This window comes from Pongo pygmaeus, chromosome 5 (genome assembly GCF_028885625.2).
Source record: "Pongo pygmaeus isolate AG05252 chromosome 5, NHGRI_mPonPyg2-v2.0_pri, whole genome shotgun sequence".
NCBI lineage: Eukaryota > Metazoa > Chordata > Mammalia > Primates > Hominidae > Pongo > Pongo pygmaeus.
In genome coordinates this window covers 78,478,822-78,501,850 of record NC_072378.2, presented here as the reverse complement: position 1 = coordinate 78,501,850, position 23,029 = coordinate 78,478,822, and the positions used below count along the sequence as shown (strand labels likewise).

General features: G+C 33.7%; 1 protein-coding gene across 2 annotated transcripts in view; it reads left to right on the top strand.

Moving 5' to 3' along the window:
- Positions 1 to 23,029, top strand: part of PHIP (pleckstrin homology domain interacting protein) — a 137,994-nt gene that overhangs the window by 66,098 nt on the left and 48,867 nt on the right. Inside the window, exons 16-20 of one of the 2 annotated variants that reach the window (XM_054490176.2) lie at positions 9,387 to 9,515; positions 11,109 to 11,334; positions 14,875 to 15,012; positions 15,669 to 15,852; positions 22,261 to 22,378. In XM_054490176.2, the coding sequence (XP_054346151.1) occupies positions 9,387 to 9,515; positions 11,109 to 11,334; positions 14,875 to 15,012; positions 15,669 to 15,852; positions 22,261 to 22,378 (795 nt within the window). The remainder of the gene's footprint in view (positions 1 to 9,386; positions 9,516 to 11,108; positions 11,335 to 14,874; positions 15,013 to 15,668; positions 15,853 to 22,260; positions 22,379 to 23,029) is intronic. The other variant, XM_054490177.2, reaches the window with a different exon arrangement.

Below are 23,029 nucleotides of genomic sequence, written 5' to 3'. Positions count from 1 at the left end.
CCCATGTATTTTACCTCCTTTGGGTCTCATGAAAACCTTGTAAGATGACCAAGATAGATTTTATTATTCTTGGTCTTAGGAATGGAGAAACTGTACATTACAGAGACGAAGTGCTTTGCCCCAATTTACTGAGTTCACACAGCTATTATGTGGGCACTTGGAGCATAAACCCATGACTCTGGCTGTACTCAAATCTCGTCATGGTTGGCTTTTTGAGCTTTTGTCAATGTTACTGCATAGCTAACTTTTAACTATACTCAGTTAGTGATATGTCCATGAAGAAATGTTTTCATAATGGTAATAAATCTGAGTGGATCTTTTGACATCTTACTCTTTAACTTGATTTTTTTTCCTGTCTGTCTTTTATGAGTTATCTAATTGCCCTAATTCTTTTTGCTCTTCACTCTTTTGTTCTTTTCATTGCTTGTTTTATTTATGGGCAAATGGAAGATAAAGCATCCAGCATTGCTATTAAGAAAATAAAGAGAAACAATTCGAGGGAGGGCCTGTGTTCTCACTGCTTGCTGTCATGAATGTTGAGTTTTGGCTATAATTATAGCTATTTGGCTCTATGTAGCTAATCAATAAGTTTTTCAGTTACTAAAATATCACGATACTTGATTGCATACAAATTTAATCCCTGATGTTAAGTTGTAGTAGTAATCACAAGTTCAGTTTAGTAAATATTTTTTGAGCACCGTGTGAAGGGTCTAGTCATATATAGTGCTTTGGTCTATTAGAGGATGAAGAATTCTGGTGGAATACTCCTTTTTTGACTAGAAATGGTGAAAGTTATGTGAAGTATTTTTAAGATTAAATAATATTTCATGTGACTGTTAAAACTGAAGTTTATAAAACAGATAAGTAAACACACCATTCCACCTACAGCTAGAAAATAAGGAATATAGACTATACCTTTAGAAGAACAGTTGTATGTACAAATTTCTTAAATACTGGTTTTTATCAAGTACATTTTAAGAATACTTTAGTATTTCTCCTGCTTTTTGAATAATAATTGAATTTTCCATTGGAAATTTATAATACCTTTGCAAAAGATAATGGAAATCATGTAACATATAATTTAGTATTTTGTATTCATCAGCATTTTACTGCATTTTTGATGCAATTATGGAAATGTAAATTCTTTTTTTGAAATTTTAGAAATAGCCAAAAATCCTGTAATGTTAAAAAGCCTTTCAAGTGAAAAGGTGAACTTTCAAATGCCTGTTTGATACATAGTAATTACATTTTAATAATTTTTAAATATTATAAGATTATAAAACATTAATATTTTAATATTGCACTGATAGTCATCATTCTAATAAATATTCTAATTTTTTTCTGTACCAAGCCATGACTTATACTTTTAAAAATTTCTTGTGCTTTATTTTGGGACCATCTAAATTTGTCAGCAAATTAAAGAGTTTGAGATTGGGAATTGAGATAAAGCTATTTAGTTCTTTTATGTTTAAATAATTTACTTCACTCTGAAATCTTATAAATGGATTCTCAACTTTCAAGTACTATTCTCCAGAAAAACTGAGGGGTTTATTTTTCTTGTTTTTACTGCTAACTTTCCTCCTAATAGAGGATCTCAATGATAAAAGCAGTTGGGGAGTGGGTGCTGGGTTTGTTTTTGTTATAAGAAGTATATGACACATGAGATGATGTTTTAAAAGAGGCTAACATAGGGCATGAAATGGAATAGACAGTATATGTAGCTTGTACTCCCCCTACCCTTTCTGTTGTCTCATCTTTAATAAAAACTTTTAAAAGCACTTTTTGGGAAAGCCTTTGTGGTTCTTTTTGTTGTTGTTGTTTTTCTTTTTTAAATGAACAGGAGAAGAAGCCAAAGAGAATTTTGTAGAAAAAATTATGAGACAACTTTATTCTTTAAAAACAAACAAACTACATTCTAGGCCTTCAGTACTTTTATCAGTTATTTCTTTACGAATCAACTGAGCAGTCCTTACATAACTTGAGTATTCAGAGGAAATGAGGTATATATTTGGATATTTTACTGAAGCAAGTAGTGTGTGTTAAGAATCTACCAAACTATAATAGTTGGGTATAACTTAGTAAGCCCACGTTTGTTTGGCATTGGCAGGAGGTAAACATCAGAATAGCTTTGTTTTGATGAGAGTTGTTCTGAACTCTAAAGGCTCTATACTCCCATTAAATGCTAAAAGGCAGATAAATAATTCCCAGAAATAGCTTGAAAATGTGTGCAGCTCTCACTGAAACTGAGGGCCTTGTGTGAAAGAGGTTGCCAGGTTTAGAAGTTAATTATAACCTTAAATGTTCCTAAATATAAATTGTTTTATGGTCTTTTTTTCCCCCATTAAATTAGCACAGGACAGCTAAGTTTTAACTACGAGTTTAACTAAATGAATATTAAATTAATTTGAAAAGATAGAGACTTTTCACATTTCTTAGTACTAGGCCATTTGAATATTAAATAGTAAATAAGAGAGGCTTGGAGTTGAATTTGTAGACCCCATGTTTTTAGTAGCTTTCCTCATGTTTCTGGCGGTTTTGCTTTATTTCTCTTACTCTTTCTTTTCTCTGTAGTCCTAGCTGTGTCTCTCTCTCTCTCTTTCCATATCTTTCTATTTCTGTCATTACTCAAAGCTGTAGTTTGTTGCCTCCTGTCTGGTTTTCATTTTAATCAAAGAGTATAGTATGTCTCTTAATAGAAAGCAGTTTTACTGAATTTGATTTTTGCTTTACTTTTGTTGTTTCATGGGTAAATTCCAAATAAGTTTTTATTTGATTAAAGTTTTCCTCATTTTTATAATTGTTCTCTTAACCTTTCTTTTACTTAAGAGATTAAAAAAAAAAAAAAAGTTCCAGTGTCCACTAATCCAGAACAATATATTTCTCCTTGCAACGTTCCAAACGAGCAGAGGCTGCCAATCTACCACCCAGAATTTTTGTACATGCATACTTCTTCTGATGTTAACATGTTCTCAGTGTGACCTGTACTTTAGTTTTAGATAATTGTAGCTGTATATGTCTAGGAAAGGGAGAAAGAGAAGCTCAAAATAGATACATCTCATATTGTGTTATCTCTTATGAATCAGGAGAAGAGTCTCTTTCTTTTCTTTTCTCCCTCACCGAACCCTCCCTCTCTCCCTCCCTCCCTTCCTCCCTTCTTTCCTTCCTTCTTTCTTCCTATCATCATCTAACAAGATAATGTCCTATATTTATACTCTCTGTGTTAAAAGGACTCTCTGATGCTTCCAGTCTATGTTTCAGCTTCTTTGGGTAAGGAAGTACTTTTGATCTTCTTACCATACACTTTAGTAATTATCACTTTCTTTCAGGTTTTAAGATTCTTTAGATTATATCTCTTTTTTATATATGTGTGTGTATGTATATATATATACATACACACACACAGATATATATCTTGGTACAAAAGTCGTGTTAATCTGTTGCCATGAATGTGAGTTTGTCTCTCCAGCTTCTCACACTGCATTATATGTGGTGAATTACTTTTATGTAGTAATTCTTTGACATAGTCCATGACTTGCTATCACAAGGGTATTTGAGATTTGATAGTTATATGAGAAAGTATATGAAATTATACAGAATTTAAACATGCAGATGAAAATGTTTTAACAAATGTTTGAGTGTTTTCTTTTGTGTTAAGCACAAAATATGAGGACCACAAGGGAGAATAAGACGTGGTCTTTATTTTTAGTCAGCCTACAGTTAAGTTGGGGATACAAAATATACAACATATACCTAAAGAGATAAATATTGATAAATAATTTCAAACAATAGCATGACAAATGAGAAAAGATAGCTGCTGTATCTTAAGATGTAGAGATCATGTCAGGGTGGATGATTGGAGACGTTTTGTTGAGGAGGAGGAATTGAAACTGCCTTGAAAGATAAATAGGAATCGAGTCAGTAAGAAAGAGAATGAATTTTATAAACAAGAGGAACATTATAAAAAGCTAAGTGTCATGACATGTTCATAGAAATTTAGATATTTAGAAAGCTTGATTGCAGTAGATTTTGGAAATAACGACGAAAAACAAATTGAGATGGACTGTCAGTGACTTCAAATGATCTCACAGGCATAAATACCTATGAACCTTGTGGGGGCTTTAGTAAATTATTTTATAGGATGGTCAAGAAGCTAAGAGAAAAATAGTTTGGTTGCCAGTAGTACTGTTTCAGGTATGAAATTGAATAAGTGTGAGGACAACTACTTTAATTAGTCATGAAATATTATAGGGGTAGTTGGTAGGAAATTTGCAAAGAAAAAAATACATAAATGACTTGGTGTTTTGTGACTATATTGGGATTTGGGCTATAGGATGACAGGGAGGAAAGATTTAATAAATGGGTTTATAGAGTGTTAAGCCTGGGTGACCTTGAGAACAATGGTTTTATTAGTGGAAATATGAAAGACATAAGGGAGAACTGACTTCTTTTTTCAGTTCATTTGTAATAATGTTTATTGCGTTGAACTACCTATGTGGAAATGGCCAGCTGGCACTTGGAGATAGACTGCTTAGAGGGGCTAGGAGTAAAAAGAAGAAAATGTTGAAGTGTTTCTTATAGAATATAGTTTACTTCCTCATGGAGACAGGAGAAGGAAGTGCAGAAGGCTTAGAAGTAAACTTTAGGAAATACTCATATATTTAGCAGAATGGAAAAGGGGTCACAATCCTTAGAGGGTGTGTCAAGGAAGACACACCATGCTAATATGCCAAAAAGACCAAAAGAAAATAAGCCTCAAGGAAGGCGTAATCAATAGTATTGCTCTTCCCAGAGAAATCAGAATATGGGTACAAAATGCTGTTAAATTTGAAGATATTTATTTTGGTAATATTTTTCTTTTGATGAAAATCTAGAGCTGATTTTTCAGAATCACTTTTATGTAATAATTTTTTTTCATTTTCTGTAATAATCTGATCTACTGATTTTTATCAAGTCAGGTCCGGCAGTTTCCTTTTTTATGTTGGCATAAGTTAAAGAATTTTCAGGATTAAAACAGCCATGCAATAACTATTTTAAAGTAATTTGATAACACCTGAACTGTTGGAATTTGGATTTTTTTTTTTTTTTTTTAAGACAGAGTCTTGCTCTGTCACCAGGCTGGAGTGCAGTGGCACGATCTCAGCTCACTGCAACCTCCGCCTCCTGGGTTCAGGTGGTTCTCCTGCCTGCCTCAGCCTCCCAAGTAGCTGGGACTACAGGCGAGCGCCACCACACCCAGCTAATTTTTGTGTTTTTAGTAGAGACAGGGCTTCACCATGTTGGCCAGGATCCAACACTTATTTCAAGTATACATCTGAGTCCCTTTTGTATCTAGTTTACATATTTTTCTCTAGGTTGGCAAGCTCTAATCTAAAAGTTTTTTTAATACATAAGGAAGGACTTCTTAAGGGTTATTCTTAGCATAAATTCCATTTATCAGCTCTTTTCATTCTTGGTATATGAGTCTGTTTCATAAGATTATTTTAGGGTATTTTAAAAGTTGCATACATAATTTTAAATTTTGGAGTATTTCCTAGGTAAGATGCTTTCTTCTAATCAACGGTATGCAAAAAAAAAAAAAGAACAAGACAAACTGACCCTGCTAATAGAATTGAAATAACTCTAGAAGAGGATGGTTCTGCCTAAGATAGCCCATATTTTTTAACCTTCCTACTTTGTGTTAAGGTTTTCTAGAAGCATATACTTCTCATATTCACTCTCTGTATATTCTTCATGATTGATATAATTGAGACCCTGAATTTTAGTGTGCATTCTGCTTTTAATATACTTCATCTCCAGATTTGTCCAGTTTTTTTCAACATACCTTTCAGAACCTCAGATGGTAGGATTTTAGAACTGGACTCTAGTGATCATTTATCTCCATCATTCCACAGAGATTAGGTGATTTACCTATTACTGATGGAGAGATGTCTTGGGTCTTCAACCTCATTCCTCTGTCTAATCATTCATTTTTCTGCTTCACGAAAATTATGTTAGTTGTGTATAGTACCTTCCCTCAGAAAAGGTATTAGTATTCTTTCCTTAATGAGTTCTCATCAGAGCTCTTAGCTCATAAGTTTTTGTATCATTTAATTTCTTTAAAGTTTAGTGTAAGTCTCTAAATGCCTAACAAGTTTATATTACTCATTTATTGGTAGTATTTATAGAATTCTTTAGTCAGTATGAGAATTTTCAAATAAGGGAGTCATTATTTTAACACATCTGATCCTCCCATCTCCTCCTTTTAAAAATAAAACAAAATACAATAATTGCTGAATATACTTTTATTTCTTTTCTTTTTACTCCTGTTATTCTTTTTGAAGTTTTCACAGTTACTGGTAAATACTGTCTCATAGATTATCTCAGCTAAACCTTACTGATATTTAATGTCTATGAGCTTTATGTGGTCTTTATTTCTATATATCCAAAATAATGCATAACAAGCATACTTGATTTTATTAGAGGAATAATTCATCTAAAATGCACTTATTTTGATAATTCGTCATTACTTAGTAGTTTCACTCTGTTTCTAATTATTTTACTACAACTGTAGTAAGTGCTAGCTAGCATAAGCTCTATGTAGTATTAAATTTTATGTTGACACATTTTCTTGGTATGTAGTGCATTTAATTTTATGATAGGCTCATATACCTTTCATTTGGTGAGAGAGGGTATTTTTTTTCATTTTTGAAGATAAACCTTACTGCTTTCTAGTACATGTGAATATTCACATAGTGCCTTCATTTAAAATTTTGTTTTTGAGAATTCTTACTCTTAAATACTTTGACCCTTGTTTAAAAAGATAAAATTCTTTTCTTTTGATTGGCTTAGTTAATCATAACATACATTTTAAAACCAGCTAGGATATTTTTAGTTAATATAGAGAAAGTAAAATATTTTCCTGTTTTATATCATCAATTGTTTGGAAGCCTGGTCTTGGAAAACCTAGTCTGCAGTTTATAGGTATGGGTGTTTATTGTCTGAGGATCCATTAATAAATAGAGAGTTGGTCTTTTAATTGATGAAGTTAGAGGCACCTTTTCTAACTGGTTCATGAGTAAAGCAGATTCTTTTAATGCCTCCTTTAGGAAACAAATGGTTAATCCAAATAATATCCTTTCCTTTTTTCTGATATGATTGAAATATACTTTCATTTTCTCCACGTAAAAGTCACTTTGGAGTTAAACAGATGCATTATACCAAGAAAATTAATACTGTCTTGCCATATTCACAATGAAATGTGTTATATAGGACACACAGGCATCTTAAATATGATTGCTATTTTTTCTTTGCTCTTTTAGAGCTTTATAAGCTTCAGCTGTCCCCAAAGATTATTTTAGAGATCTACTAACTGTAAATATGGCAACAATGGAAATAATAGAGTCAAGGGTTGATTAGTCCTACTTGCCCCCCAACCCTCACCCCCAAAAAGAAAAAATGTTTGTTTAAACAACACATGAAGGATACCATGCTTAGGAACATTTATCAGATTTCCTTTGAAATTGCTAAATTGGACTACTTTCAAGTCTGCACTCTACTGTCTACTTAAAATTGTAATCTTAGACTTGTAATTACACTTCTGGAAACATTTATTAGAGTAGATTTATAAAGTAGTTGCTTTTTTGTTCTCTCTCTTGCCTTCTGTGAAATTTTGAGTGAACTGAGTTAAAAAAAAAAATCATTTAACAACACATGGCTAAGGCAGTTTCAATCCCCTAATTTTTAGTTTTTGATATAAAAGTCTATTTAGAGGTGTACTTTGTTCATGTGGTTGCTTATTTATAACAGTTCATGTAACTTTTTTTTTATTTGCCTAGGAAAACCCTGAAAAATAAAGACTTGAATCCTGAATTTGTACTTATAGTCTTTCATTTTTGGCAAATGCCTAGCTGTATGGCTCCTGGTGCCCTTATGGTAATCTGGAGAAATAGTTATATTCTTTCTCGTTTTTGAATTGTTTTAAAGTAGACTTGGAATCAGTTACCTTCCTCTCCTATCTTATCATCCTCCAACTTTCTTCACACTCGAGATATAATCCTGTTTCACTTATGATTCATTTCCTTTCTTTTCTAAGTTTTTGTGTATATTAAACATTAGATAATTTTACTAGTTTTATCTAATATGGTTACATTTTTTAAAAAGTTATTCTTTCTTTTCTATTATTGTAACCATCCAAAAGAGCATTAATAAGCACTGTTGCACACATTTCTTCTTTTTAGCAAGCCAAAGGAAAAAGCTAGCTTTCTTTTTGAGGCAATCCCAGTTGTGGTATTGTATTAACTTCTTAGGTAAAGTCCTTTCTTTTATAGAAATATTTTCTCTTTTTACCAAAATGCAAACCTTCCTTGAGAAATCAGTTATTCTTCTTCTGAATTTTAACTTCTGCATTTGGTGAACTGTACATCCATCCTTATGCCACATTTTTAATACTAAAGAAAGAAAGTTACTACCTTTCTCTTTTCCAAGCATTTCCTGGGATATTACTAATAAAGCTCAATTTGTTCTAGATCAGTGGATACCGGAACAGAAAGGAGGTATTTCTTACCTGATAATGTGTGTGTGTTCCGATTCTGCTAATCCAGAAATCCAACAGCATTTGTTGAAAATCATCCTTAGTTGTTATTTGTTAGGGAGTCAACTCCCTATTTTAGTTGTTTCTGAAATTCAGTCCCTAGATGTGCTTTAGATAGGGTAGAATTTTTACCTCTTTCAGAACACTGCTAAAGAAGTTTTCAACTGGAACATAGTCTGAAGAAGCACTGAGAGCAAAAAATTCAGAGTGGTGATTGGCCACCTCTGTTTGATTGACAGGTTGCAGGGAGGAAACCCATTCGTTCTGGATTAATGGAACTGGAAAACAGAAAACAATTATCAGGTAAAAAAAACCTTTTCTTTAACCTTTGAAATTCACCATTTAAAAGACGAGTCAGACTACCAGGGAATTTATTACCAAAAATAATAAAATCTAGTGTCATTTGAGCAATGATCTCTGGCTACTACTTCCAAGAATTACCAAAAAATCGGTACAGTTGCTACATGTCAGCTTTTGCAGAAAGGGCATGATTGAACGGAGATAGATGGAGTGTAAGACATAATTATGTGTTAAGTCTGAGTTTAAAACATGAAACAGAATTCTATGGGTGGGGGAGTTGATATTCTTTTATTTCCTGAATTGTGTTTGGTCTGTGGATAGAGTACTTTATTTTTCAAGGCTATTAATCTGGCACTTTTCATGAATATTCATAAATTTTATTACTGTACTATGCTTGTTTTACTTAATCTTCACTTCATTAGGATGTATGCCTTTATCATAAAATTATTGTAATAATAGTGACCAATTCTTTTCATTTTAATGGTAGTTTTCTTACTGTTGGTTAAATATATTTCAGATTGAAGGCCAAGGACATGGCGCAGTATTTGACTGCAAATGCTCTCCTGATGGTCAGCATTTTGCATGCACAGACTCTCATGGACATCTTTTAATTTTTGGCTTTGGGTCCAGTAGCAAATATGACAAGGTAGAGTATGATGACTATATATCATGTCCTTATTTTTTTTTAATGCATGTTTAGGGGTTGTATGTTTTTGGAGTGGGTGAGAATCAGCATCTTTACATTCAGGATAAAATTCGAAGAATCTTGTGTTAAGTAGTCTGGAGACTTAGTTTTGGAAAGGAAGGTGAAGACAGCAGTTAAATCTCACTTTATTAGGGCTTGTTATTTAAAAATCTGCATATTTCAGAAAAAAAGAACTCTTAGCCTGCTGGAGCAATCTGGATTGGAATTCTTAACTTGGGGTATATAAACTGGAGATGGAAGATGTTATCCATAGTGGGACTCTGAAATTATGTAAAATGTTTTTTTAATATAGATAATATGTACTTATCTAGGGTACAAATCTGTGGCTTTCATGTGGCTCTTAAAAATGTATTATATTACCTGATTGTAGTTAATGTTTTTTATTAAAGATCCTGTCCAGTTTTGGGGGGACTTTTTTTACAGAGTAGGGGTGAAATGTCTCACTATGTTGCCTAGGCTGGCTTTGAATTCTTGGGCTCAAACAATCCTCTCATTTCAGCCTGCTAAAGAACTGCGGCTGGCACTACAGGCTCAGCAGTTAAAGACCCCAACTTTAAGATTAGTGACTAGAAGAATTAAATTGCTTACTAGTGGTGGAATGGTATAAAAGGTTATGATAGTAAATATTGAGTAGTTTATAATTTAGTTAAAAAAATTGCAAATTAACCAGTGAAATTTTAAATAATAAAATTTATGTCCTGGTTGAGTTTATATTAATAATTTCATATAATCTCAAAACATTTAGAGAAAATGCTTATTAACCCTTAGAAAATCTTATGTGATTTTTATAGTAATATTACACAAATCATACTTACTGTATACCTAAAGATTTAAGATAAAGCATGGTAGCTCTGTGGAAGTAAAAATACTGTTGAATGATTTATGACTAGATTTGATGTTACCGTTTAATTTAAAATTGAATATTGAATAGCTTATTTTTAGTGGTAGCTTTTCTACACAGTAGCCTCCTCTTATCCACAGGGAATATGTTCCAAGACTCCAAATGGATGCCTAAAACTTTGGAGAGTACCAAACCCTATTCACACTGTGTTTTTTCTATACAGTAATGGGTGGGTAGCATATCTAGACAATGTGGATATGCTGGACAAAGGGATGATTTGTGTCCCAAGTGAGATGGCATGTGATTTCATTATGCATTTTGGAACAGTGCACAGTTAAACTTATGAGTTGTTTATTTCTGGAATTTTCTGTTCAGCATTTTTGGAGTCAGGTTGACCACAGGTAACTGAAACCATGGAAAGCAAAATTGCAAATAAGAGGGGACTCCTGTGTATAATCCCTTCCTTGTTTCAGAGAAAATGTAAAGCAGCTACTTTTCTGATCATAATACTTAAGGTAGAAAATTAAAATACCTATTTATAATTAATTGAGGAAAATAATATTTTAAAAATTGTTGCTTAATACCATTATTCGTATTCAGATGTTTGCTTTCTGTTAGAAATGATATAGACTTTTTTCCTACAATGATACATTTTTATTTTTCCAGTCTTTTATGGACTTTTCTTTTTACAGATAGCAGATCAGATGTTCTTTCATAGTGATTATCGGCCACTTATTCGTGATGCCAACAATTTTGTATTAGATGAACAGACTCAGCAAGCACCTCATCTTATGCCTCCCCCTTTTTTGGTTGATGTTGATGGTAACCCTCATCCATCAAGATATCAAAGATTAGTTCCTGGCCGTGAAAATTGCAGGGAGGAGCAACTCATCCCTCAGATGGGAGTAACTTCCTCAGGTAGGTGCTCATTTTCTTAGACAATCAAATTTTCTTCTTCCCACTGAACTGTTAAAATTGCTAATTGAGTAAAACTTTGTTTTCAGTTGTTAAGTGGATAAGAAGTAAAAGTGTGTTTTATACTTTTATACAGGTCTTTGATCATGCTTAAGGATTACAAGTTAATTATGGAATATTGGTGATTTACAGCAATAATTTTGATTTATTATCCATTTGTAACCCCTAGGGATCAATAAGGTAGTTCCTGTATTTGGTGTGAAACAAGTCAATTCATTTACTTACTCAGCAATATTTATTGATAATCTCTTCTGTCTCTAACACCTGCTAAGCCATGGCTATTCAGTAGTGGATTAAACAAACATGATCCTTGCTTTCATGGAATGGGTTAGTAGATTAATAAACACAGTTCATTAAAATAAACTAATACACAGTTCAAATTGTGATGAATGTTACTAAAGGGAATAATAGCATGATGTGAGAAAGATTGTAGATTGCCTGTTCACATTGAAAATGTTTTAAAAAGTTACCAACTTTTAAAGGTTTATAAGAGGATTGACATGGAAAGTGTTGAGAGCTGTTTTAGTGAAGTATAATGGAGTGTTGAAGGATTAAATGAGAGTTAAAATGGAGTCAAAGTCTACAAACTGCTTTCCCTCTTTTGACAAGAAATGCAGCACTAGTGTATTAAGTAAAAATAATGGAAAGGTTCTGTAAAGAAGGTTAAACCAGTTTTGTCATTATGAATACTTCTACTATATTTTTAGACTAGAAAAATATTTATGAAAATATTTTAAGTTCTAGACTTTAATCGACAAAAGCTTCTAAGTAGCTTTTGTGTTGAGTGACTTTTAAATAATGAAATTAGATTCTGTAAGGAGCACAGAAAAAATCAACCTCAAACCTGCATCTTATTTTTCTTAAAGGATTTAACATGAAGTTGCAATAAAGATGGACATACTGGATAGAAAGGGCTCCTCTTGAAATTAGACATGTCCACTTAGAATGGAGGGTGAGAAGAAGCATTAGAGGAATCATTCCTGCTGCTACTCCTAGAGTAGTGCAGTCCAGTGGACTTGAATATCTGGAGTTTGTGAGATTAATTTGTCTCAGTAAGTGGACACAGCATGAACTCAAAAGAATAAGTAGTATTCGAGAAGTATGGACAGATACTCAGATTAGATAAGTTTCAGTATTAGAGAAGTTCTGGTCATAGGACTGAAATTAAGAGAAATGTCTTCAGCCTCTCGGAGAGGAATTGGCAAAATCAGATTGTTCCCAAGCCTCAAAATAGATAGCTACTTTAGGGTTTCAGACACAGGGAAATAAGGAAAACACTCACTTATTAAAGTATCAGTGCTAATTAATTATTATTATTACTTTTTAAATCCATTTACCGATTTATAAAGGGCTTTCATAAACAATATTTAATCCTGTATCTATGATATTCCAGTCCTGCAAGTTGAGAGAATTCAAAATTTAGTGGTATTGTGTCATAGAATCACAGGGACTGTAACCTCAGCTCTGATTCTCAGTCCATTGTTCTTTCTTCCATATAAAGTAGGCATAATCTTAAAAATGAAATAGATACCAGTTGTTGGTATCCATAAGAGAATCCATAGCAATAATACTGGGTTTGTAATGAGTCCCAAAATTTTTCAGTGTTCTAATTCTCAGAATTCAGAGTAAAAATCTTTTTTTGTCATATTTTAGACTTATTGAGTCTAAAATTGGTTAATACAAGAACAGAACAAAAGCAAAATACTTTTCAAAAAAACCTTAGCTTTTTATTTGCAAATCCAGATAATAAAATTTATTCTGGGAAATCTCTCAGAGTTAGGGAAAAATAGATTTGAGTTATTATAATAATAAATGAGCTTGTTATATTGGCACCGTACAACATACTTTAAGTGTGTTTTTTTCAGTTGTAAACTTGAGCTATATCAGATTATTCATCAGTATTCCAACATGGTTTTCCAACAGCAAACCAGGAAAGAAGTATAAGACATTTGAACTTTTACTTCTCTCTGCTTTTACCACTTCTACTTTGGTGACCTTAAACAAGTTATTTTATCCTATTGAATTTTAGTTTTCTCTTGTAAATGAAATTATGTATTTAATACATGTAATTTCTTTTTCCTTTTACCTTTTTTACTACTGCTTCATTTCAGAATATCCTTGCCCTCTTTTCTTACCATTTAAGCCCACCCTAAAATTCTGAGCTGATCAGATCTTCTCATATACTTGTATGGCTGATAGTAATTGCTCCCTTCTTTATACTCATGGCAATATTTTTCATATATTTTATAATATACCTTTTAAAAATTTATTCAGCAAGAGTGAATATTTTTTAATGCCTAGCATTGTACTAGATTTAGATAAGTGAGACAGTTCATGCTTTTGAGGAACTAACTGGTTTGGACTTCATTTATGTTTTATATTGGTCTGAATACTTAGATATGTATGGGTTGTTTAAGAAAGTGAAAGAGGGTAGCAGGTAATTCAGAAGTAATTGGAAAGATTTCACAGAGGAAATATCATGGAAGTGCCATTTTAGTTGGTGCTGGAATGGTAAGTTAGAGATTGTCATGTTTATCTTTACAGTGGGAATATTGTGTTCAAAAGTTTCAGTGCATGAAGGTGTTTTCTTGTTAGAAGGGCAGAAGTCAAGTGGTCCTGTATGAGTGGTACAAGTAAGCATTAATGCTGGAAAAGTTGGATGGATTAAAATACAAGTTTCTCCCTGCTTCACAGCCTTTGTACCTCTTGTGTTCTACCTGAAGTGTTCCTTATCTAGATCTCTATGTGGCTATCTAATTTAAATCTCAGCTCAAATGCTACCTTGTCCGAGAGGGCTTCTCTGATTTTTCTGACCCACCATCACCTTCTTTATTTCAACACCTTTCTTTCATACTCTGTATTAACTCCTGGGTTATTGTTTACTTTCCCCATCAGTATGTTAGCTCCCTAAAGAGTAGGGATCTTCATGTCCCTTATTTACCACTAGATCTCAGTACCTGGCGTAGTTCCTAACATATAGTAGACAGTCAATAATGTATTGAATAAACGAGGCAGTAAACATTTTTTTTAAGAAAGTGGGTAATCAGATGTGTCATTTTAAAAGAAACTATGATGTAAGTGGAAAACCTTACTGTTGCCACTTATTAGATGTGTGACTTCAAACAGTTATTTTGGTTGTTTCATCTGTAAAGTGGAGTTGTTTATACATACCTAATGGAGTTACCATATGGATTATGAGTATCTGAGTCATGATAAACACTTAGTAAACGTTAGCAACCATCCTCATCATTATTTTTGATAAACTAAGATGGACAGATGTTTTCTTTCCCTTTTTTTTTATCTCCCATCATTTACAGTTGATAATTTAAGTCTTTTACCCAAGCAACATTTATGTTTAATTCTGAACATAAAACTGAATTTATGTTTAATTATGTTAATTCTGAACTGATAAGTGAGGTTGGTGAGTAAAATGGTTTGAATAGTAGCTAAAATATTTGTAATATTTTGTGTGGTATTGTATAGGACTGAATCAAGTTTTAAGTCAGCAAGCAAACCAGGAGATCAGCCCACTGGACAGCATGATTCAAAGACTACAACAGGAGCAAGACCTGAGACGTTCTGGTGAAGCAGGTATCAGTAATACCAGCCGTTTAAGTAGAGGTAAGCAGGTATTCTATTTTAAGTGGAATATTTAAAAATTTGAAACAGCCTAAATCTCCCACAGTGTTAAGTGGTTTAAAAAAATTATAGTACATCCGTAAAATGAAATATTAGGTCGCCAAAATGATCAGGGTTTTGAAGAATATTTAATGACCTAAGAAAATGGTTCATAATGAGATTTCAAGTTAGAGATAATGAGTTTTTAAATGTGTGTATCTTCCACATTTTCTATAGTAAACATGTAGAATAGTCAAAGCCACATTCTTGAACATCTCATCACCCTTATTGTTGTATATTATTAAATTTTAAGAGTCAAAACAGATTTATGAACCATAAATACTCTTGGGTTTGTCTAGTTTGCTTCTTATGAAGTTTTCTCAAAAATACTTAGCATTTTTTTAAAGTAATGATTTTATATCCTTGGGGCTTAATAGTCTATAGTTATGATTCATTGACTTATCTGATCAACTGAATAACCATGTTTTATTTTCATTAAACCACTTTTACCTGTGGTTTAGTTCCTGATATGGTAATTTAATTATTTTGCCACAATATGAAGTTTCATATGGAAGATAGTGTTTTATCTCTTTTTTCTGTTATAAACTAATGGAGAAATATCTCTAAGTAGAACTTAATATAGTAACTTTTTCACTTAGGCTCCATAAGTTCTACCTCAGAGGTTCATTCACCACCAAACGTAGGACTAAGACGTAGTGGACAAATTGAAGGTGTACGGCAAATGCACAGCAACGCACCAAGAAGTGAAATAGCCACAGAGCGGGATCTTGTAGCTTGGAGTCGAAGGGTGGTAGTACCCGAGCTATCAGCTGGTGTAGCCAGGTAAGGGAAGTTGTGAATTTTTATGTACCATAGTTCCTTGGGTTCATTTTTAGTTAACAGCATTCACAGCATAATACCTTTTCAGCTCTGTAATTCCTCTGAAATTTATCTGGAAGGGTAGTATAAACTATTCATGACTGTAGAAAAATTAAGTTTCTAAAATATAGTTATTTCTAGAATGATTTATGTAAATGATAAGAATGATATGTGTTAAGGTCAACAGGAAAATCATAAATTTGGATTGACCAAGTAGGAGGTTTTATTGAGTAGCATATTTCAGTCTTGGTTTGTCCTGTTTAACTATATCTTAAAATACATTTTATAAAGTTTGTTATAATTATTTAATTTTTTAATGGATTTAGCCAGCCATTCACATGATATTCAGATGCAAAAAAAATTGGAAAATATAAAAAGATTTTATATATATTAAAATATTTATGTTTAAAAGTATACATTTATGACTTTAAAAGTATTGATTTAAAATTCTATTCTCTTAGACCATGCCGTGAGGGAACTTTATATCCAGTTCATTTTGATCTTCAGTTATGAAATACTCATGAATGAGGCCTATATGAACTTCAGTAAGGCTGATTTCTGTGTATGAAGTATATTCTAAGTATGAAGGTCAAAATGTGAATTTGAATTTAAGATTGTCTAGTTCTTCAACTCAGAAGATAGTAGTAATTACATAATTAAAATTTTGGTCTTAATGTTCATTATAGATTATGCTCTTTGATTGGACATACTTTGAATTTATGTTAGGATTTAGAATTAAATACACACCAAAGGTATACATTTACACTTTCTTATGACAAATATGCCCAGTTATCCATCATAAATTAACTCACATGGTATATTTTTAATTAGATTCTTGTTTACTTTTTAATTCTAATGTTAAGGTTTGAAAGGGGTCAAATAAATAATGCCGATTTTTTCAACACCAATTCTGAAATAATTGAAAAACAACATGGAGAATAAGACATAGTAAATCAGACTATCACTGTTTGTTACTATCACTTTTTATTTCGTGAAATAAAACCCATATCAGTTACAAAAAGTAATATTCCACAAAAACCATATCAGTAACAAAAAGTAATATTCACCAGACACAGATAGCAGTGGGCCACAGTTTTTCTCCCCTTGTGGGACATGTGGTTTGCTTCTTTAAGATGCAGGGCAAAATGTATAATTGCACACAATGGCATAAGGCTGGGCTGTGCTAAGCTGGGTTTTTCTTCCAGAGCATATCAGTTGACTAATTTACTCCTCCTCTGGAGAGGAATGAGTCAGGAGATAAGATTGCTAGTTGTTGGTTGAGGCTCCTGCACATGGAAGGGAACCTGAAGAGTGAGGAAGATTTATTTCTCTTCAAATATTCTTCATCCTTTTATTCCTTTATCATTGGGCTTAACTATTCATTGGCCTATGGTCAAGCAAGACTGTGGCCATAACTTTAACAGATAATTCTTTCTTTGGGCTTCCTAGAGCGTTGTCTCTGAAACTTTGTACTTATCCTATGGGAATCTTCCTAAGAATCTCTCCAGTGGGTAGTCTAAAGTTTCCTTTTAAAAAGGCTCTCTGAAATGGGTCAGCCTCATCCATTAATTAAAATGGAATCCAATGACATACCCAACAGGGGGCTAAGTAACAGAAATAATCTCATAACTCAATAGTAAACAACAGAATCCAAACAGAGAATGGGCAAAAGACATGAACAGACATTTACCAAAGAGGATCTATAGATGACAAATAAGCACATGAAAAGATAATCAATGTCATTAACCATTAGGGAAATACAAGTTGAAACCACAATGAAATATCACTGCATTCTTCTCAGAATGGTTAAAATAAAAAATAAGTGACAGCAGCAAATGCTAGAGAGGATGTAGAGAAAACTGAATTACTCATGCATTGCTAGTGGGAATGTAAAATGATAGAGCCATTTTGGGAAACAGTTTTGCACTTTCCTAAAATCCTAAACATGCAACTGCCTGTCATATGACCCAGCAATTGCACTATTGGGAATTTATCCTAAAGAAATGAAAACTCATGTTCACACAAAAACCTGAACATAAATGTATAGCAGCTTTATTTTTAATACCCAAAAGCCAGAAAGATACCTAGATGTATTTCAGTGGGTAGATGGTTAAACAATGGTATATTCACACCATGGACTACTACTGTGCAATAAAAAGGAACAGCATATTGATACAATGGGTATGAATCTTGAGGGAATTATGCTGAGTGGAGAAAAATAATTTCAAAGTACATTCTGTATGATTCCATTTATGAAATATTCTTGAAATGACAAGGGTATAGGAATGGAGAGCAGATTTAGGTTGCTAAGATACAGGCATACTTTGGGGATATTGCAGGTTTGGTTCCAGACCAGTGCAGTAAAGCAGCTCACATGATTTTGTTTGTTTGTTTCCCAGTGCATGTAAAAGTTAAGGTTATACTATTCTATAATCTGTTAATTGAACAATATGATTATGTCTGAAAAAAACTACATACCTAATTTGAAAATTGTTTAGTGCTGAAAAACGCTAACAACCATCTGAACCTTCAGTGATTATACTCTTCTTGCTGGTGAAGGGTCTTGCCTCAATGTTGATGGCTGCTGGCTGATCAGAGTGGAGGTTGCTGAAGGTTGGAGTGGCTGTGGCAATTTCTTAAAATAAGATAATAATAAAGCTTGCCACATTGATTTGACTCCTCTCATGAAATATTTCTGTGTAGAACTTATTTCAAAACTGGGGTCAGTCCTCTCAAACCCTGCCATTGCTTTATTAAGTTCATGTAATTTTCTTTTCTTTTCTTTTTTTTTTGAGATGGAGTCTTACTCTGTTGCCTAGGCTGGAGTGCAGTGGCGTGATCTCGGCTCACCGCAACATCCACCTCCCAGGTTCAAGCAATTCCCCTGCCTCAGCCTTCCCAGTAGCTGGGACTACAGGCGCATGCCACCATCCCTGGATAATTTTTTGTAGTTTTAGTAGAGACGGGGTTTCACCCTGTTAGCCAGGATGGTCTTGATCTCCTGACCTTGTGATCTGCCCACTTCAGCCTCCCAAAGTGCTGGGATTACAGGCATGAGCCACCGCGCCTGGCCAAGTTCATATAGTTTTCTACAATCTTTGTTAACATTTCAGCAATGTTCAAAGCATATTCACTAGAGTAGCCTCCCTCAAGAAACCTCTTTGTTCATCCATGAGCTGCTCCTCATTCGTTTAGAGTTTTATTATGCAACTTCAGCACTTCAGTCACATCTTTAGTTGCCGCTTCTAATTCTAGTTCTCTTGCCGTTTCCATTACATCTACAGTAACTTCTTCCACTGATGTCTTCAACCTTCGGAATCATCTATGAGGGTTGGAATCAGCTTCTTTCAAACTCCTGTTAACAGTGATATTTTTCCTCTTCCCATGAATCATAAATGTTCTTAATGGCATCTAGAATGGTGAATCCTTTCCAGAAGGTTTTCAGTGTACTTTGCCCAGATCTGTTAGCAGAATAACTATCTAGTGCAGCTATAGCCTTATGAAATATAATTTCTTAAATAAAAAGACTTGAAAATCAAAATTATTCCTTGACCCATAGGCTGCAGAATGGATGTTCGGTTAGCAGGCATGAAGAGAACACTAATCACCTTGTATATCTCCATCAGAGCTCTGGGGTGATTAGGTGCATTATCGATGAACAGTAATATTTTGAAAGCAATCATGTTTTCCGAGTAGTAGGTCTCAACAGTGGACTAAAAATATTCAGTAAACCATGCTATAAATAGATGTGCTGCCATCTAGACTTTGTTGTTTCATTTATGGAGCACAAGATGAGTATATTTATCATAATTCTTAAGTGCCCTAGGATTTTTGGAATGATAAATGAGCATTAGCTTCAACTTGAAGTCACTAGCTGCGTTAGCCCCTAAGAAGAGATTTAGACTGTCCTTTGAAGCTTTGAAGCCAAGCCCTTACTTCTCTCTAGCTGTGAAAGTCCAGACGATATCTTCTTCCATTTAGATGGCTGTTTGATCTGTTACTACATTGAAAATCTGTTGTTTAGTGTAGCTACTGTCTTCAGTGATCTTAGCTAGTTATTCTGGATAAATTGCTGCAGCTACTTCATCAGCACTTGCTGCTTCACCCTACACTTTTATGTTACACAGGTAGTTCTTAGGCCTCATGAACCAACCTCTGCTAGCTTCCAACTTTTCTTCTGCAGCTTTTTCCCCTCTTCCAACCTTCATAGGAGAGAAGAGAGTTAGGGCCTTGCTCTGGATTAGGCTTTGGCTTAAGGGAATGTTGTAGCTGGTTTGATCTTCTATCCAGACCACAAAAACTATTTCTGTATCAGCAACAAGCCTGCATCACTTTCATATCATTCCTATGTTCACTGGAGTAGCATATTTAACTTCCTTCAAGAGCTTTTCCTTTTCATTCAAAACATGGTTGTTTGGCACAAGAGGCATAGCTTTCAGCCTGTCTCAGCTTTTGACATGCTTTCATCACAGAGTTTAATCATTGCTACCTTTGATTTAAAGTGAGAGATGTTTTCACTGGATCAGTTAGGGTTTTTAATTGCCCTAACTTTACTATTGTTCTGTCTCAGGGAATAGTGAGGCCTGAGGAGAGGGAGAAGATGGGGCAATGGCTAGTCGGTGGAGCAGTCAGAACACACGTATCATTTGTCAGTTAAGTTCATTGTCCTATATAGGTGAGGTTCATGGTGCTTCAAAACAACTACAATAGAAGCATAAAAATTACTGATAACAGATCTCCATAATAGATATAATGGTAGTGAAAAAGCCAGAAATATTTTAAGAATTACCAAAATGTGACACAGAGACACGAAGTTAGCATATGTGGTTGAAAAATGGCACTTGCTCATTGCAGGGTTCCCACAAACTTGCAGCTTGTAAAAAAAAAAGCACTATCTGCAAAGCACAGTAAAACAATGTATGCCTGTGTCCGCACACACACAAACTAATAGAAACTAATAGAAGTAAAACTGGGGAAGTCTGAGTAAGATCAATGGATTGTATAAATGTCAGCATCCTCCTTCTGATGTTGTACTACGTTTTGCAAAATGTTACCATTTGGGGGAATTGGATAAAGGATACAAAGTTTTGCAAAATATTACTATTTTGGGCCTGGCGCGGTGGCTCACGCCTGTAATCCCAGCACTCTGGGAGGCTGAGGTGGGCAGTTCACGAGGTCAGGAGATCGAGACCATCCTGGCTAACACAGTGGAACCCTGTCTCTACTAAAAATACAAAAAATTAGCCGGGCGAGGTGGCGGGCGCCTGTAGTCCCAGCTACTCCGGAGGCTGAGGCAGGAGAATGGTGTGAACCCCGGGGGGCGGAGCCTGCAGTGAGCTGAGATCGTGCCACTGCACTCCAGCCTGTGCGACAGCGAGACTCCATCTCAAAAAAAAAAAAAAAAAAGTTATATTTGGGGGAACTGGATAAAGGATACAAATAATCGCTGTTATTTCTTACAACTGTATGTTAATCTATAATTATTGCAGTAAAAAGTTTAATTTTTTTTTTAATTAAATCCAAGCCTGTTCTTTTCACAAGATTTAAATTTGCTCATTTTATTTTCCATTCAGAATTATGGCCAGCCACAATGGAGATTGTGCAGTTAAGTAACATGATAACATTAATATCATCTAGTAAAGAAATATCAACAGTATATAGTTGCACTGTGTTTTAGTATTAACTACCTTCTTATTATGAAATGTTAAGGGAAAATTAAATTTCAAATACCCTTGCATTTCCAAAACTTTAAAGTTGTAAGATATTGAAGTAAATAAAATTATCTTCTTCTCATGAGTTCATTTTTTTTATTAAATTAAAGTTTAAAATTAGTGTTCCTCAATTTGTGTTGTTCAGTTTCACCTTGATGGTTTGAGTTTTTTCAGTCAGTGAAACCTGACCTCCCTGTCTCTGGAAAGAGTGTAGTTCTTTCAGGGCTTTCATTGTAACCTCAGGCTCTGTTGTATTGAATTTTTAAAGAGATTCCAGCTATCTATATGGAACAGAAGATTATCAAAGCATAGGCCCTATCCTTAAAAAAAAAAAAAAAAATCCAATTTCTCACTCTTGGAAAAATTACCCTAGGAATCACCACGTTCCCAGAATCTAATACTTGGTTTGCCAAAGACCATAGCAGGAACCAGTAGTATCAAGTTGGAGTAGACAGAGTTTGTCTTTCCATTATTTCAGTCATTTAATGCCGGATGTCCTGAGCCCACAACCTATGAAATTAAACTCAGCAATCTTTATCACGTGCTTACATCTTAAAATAAAACATCAGGAGTAGCATTCCTTTCCTGATACCTAACATTCCTTTTGGAGGAAAGTTATGTGTAAAATTCTAGATTAATGCATATGACTTTTGTCTTTCAGTAGGCAAGAAGAATGGAGAACTGCAAAGGGAGAAGAAGAAATAAAGACTTACAGGTCAGAAGAGAAAAGAAAACACTTAACTGTTCCAAAAGAGAATAAAATACCCACTGTCTCAAAGGTACATATTAATTATTTTGATGTTTAATATTTGCTTCTTAAGTATAGTGACCATTTTAAGGCTCCATTTTGTAATTTAAAATGTTATTATAAACAGGTTAATGATAAAAATTAACATAGTAATTTCTTGGTTATCTCTGGATTATCTATTGTTTACTATTTAAAATTTTTAATTCCATTTCTGCTTTGTAGCATACCCTTTCCCAAAGTGCTAATTCTTATATACTCATGAAATTCTAGTAAATTACACTAAAGCCTCATCAAGAACTTTCTTTAGCTCTTCATAATCTTGTGGGCCATCTTTGTACAGTCTAAAAATAGCATTTTGTTATGTTTTTCTATGTGTTTTTGTGGTGTCTTGCATCTATTCATTATTCTAGATAATCAAGTCAGCTAATGCTGCTATAGATAATATATCTCATTTTCTCCATTAAGAGAGGTAGATTGTCCCTAATAGTTTTGACTTATTGGCTTTTTTGTCATCCTACTCTGGAAAAACTTTTGCACCCAGTAGATTTCAATTGGTCATGGCCTAACTGGAGGGAGATATGTACTTTTCTGAGTGTGAAGGAATCACAAGTATCGCTTTTTCCTTTTTTTCTTTTCTTTTTTTTTTTTATTTTGGAGAAAAACATCTTAGCTTGAAAGCTTC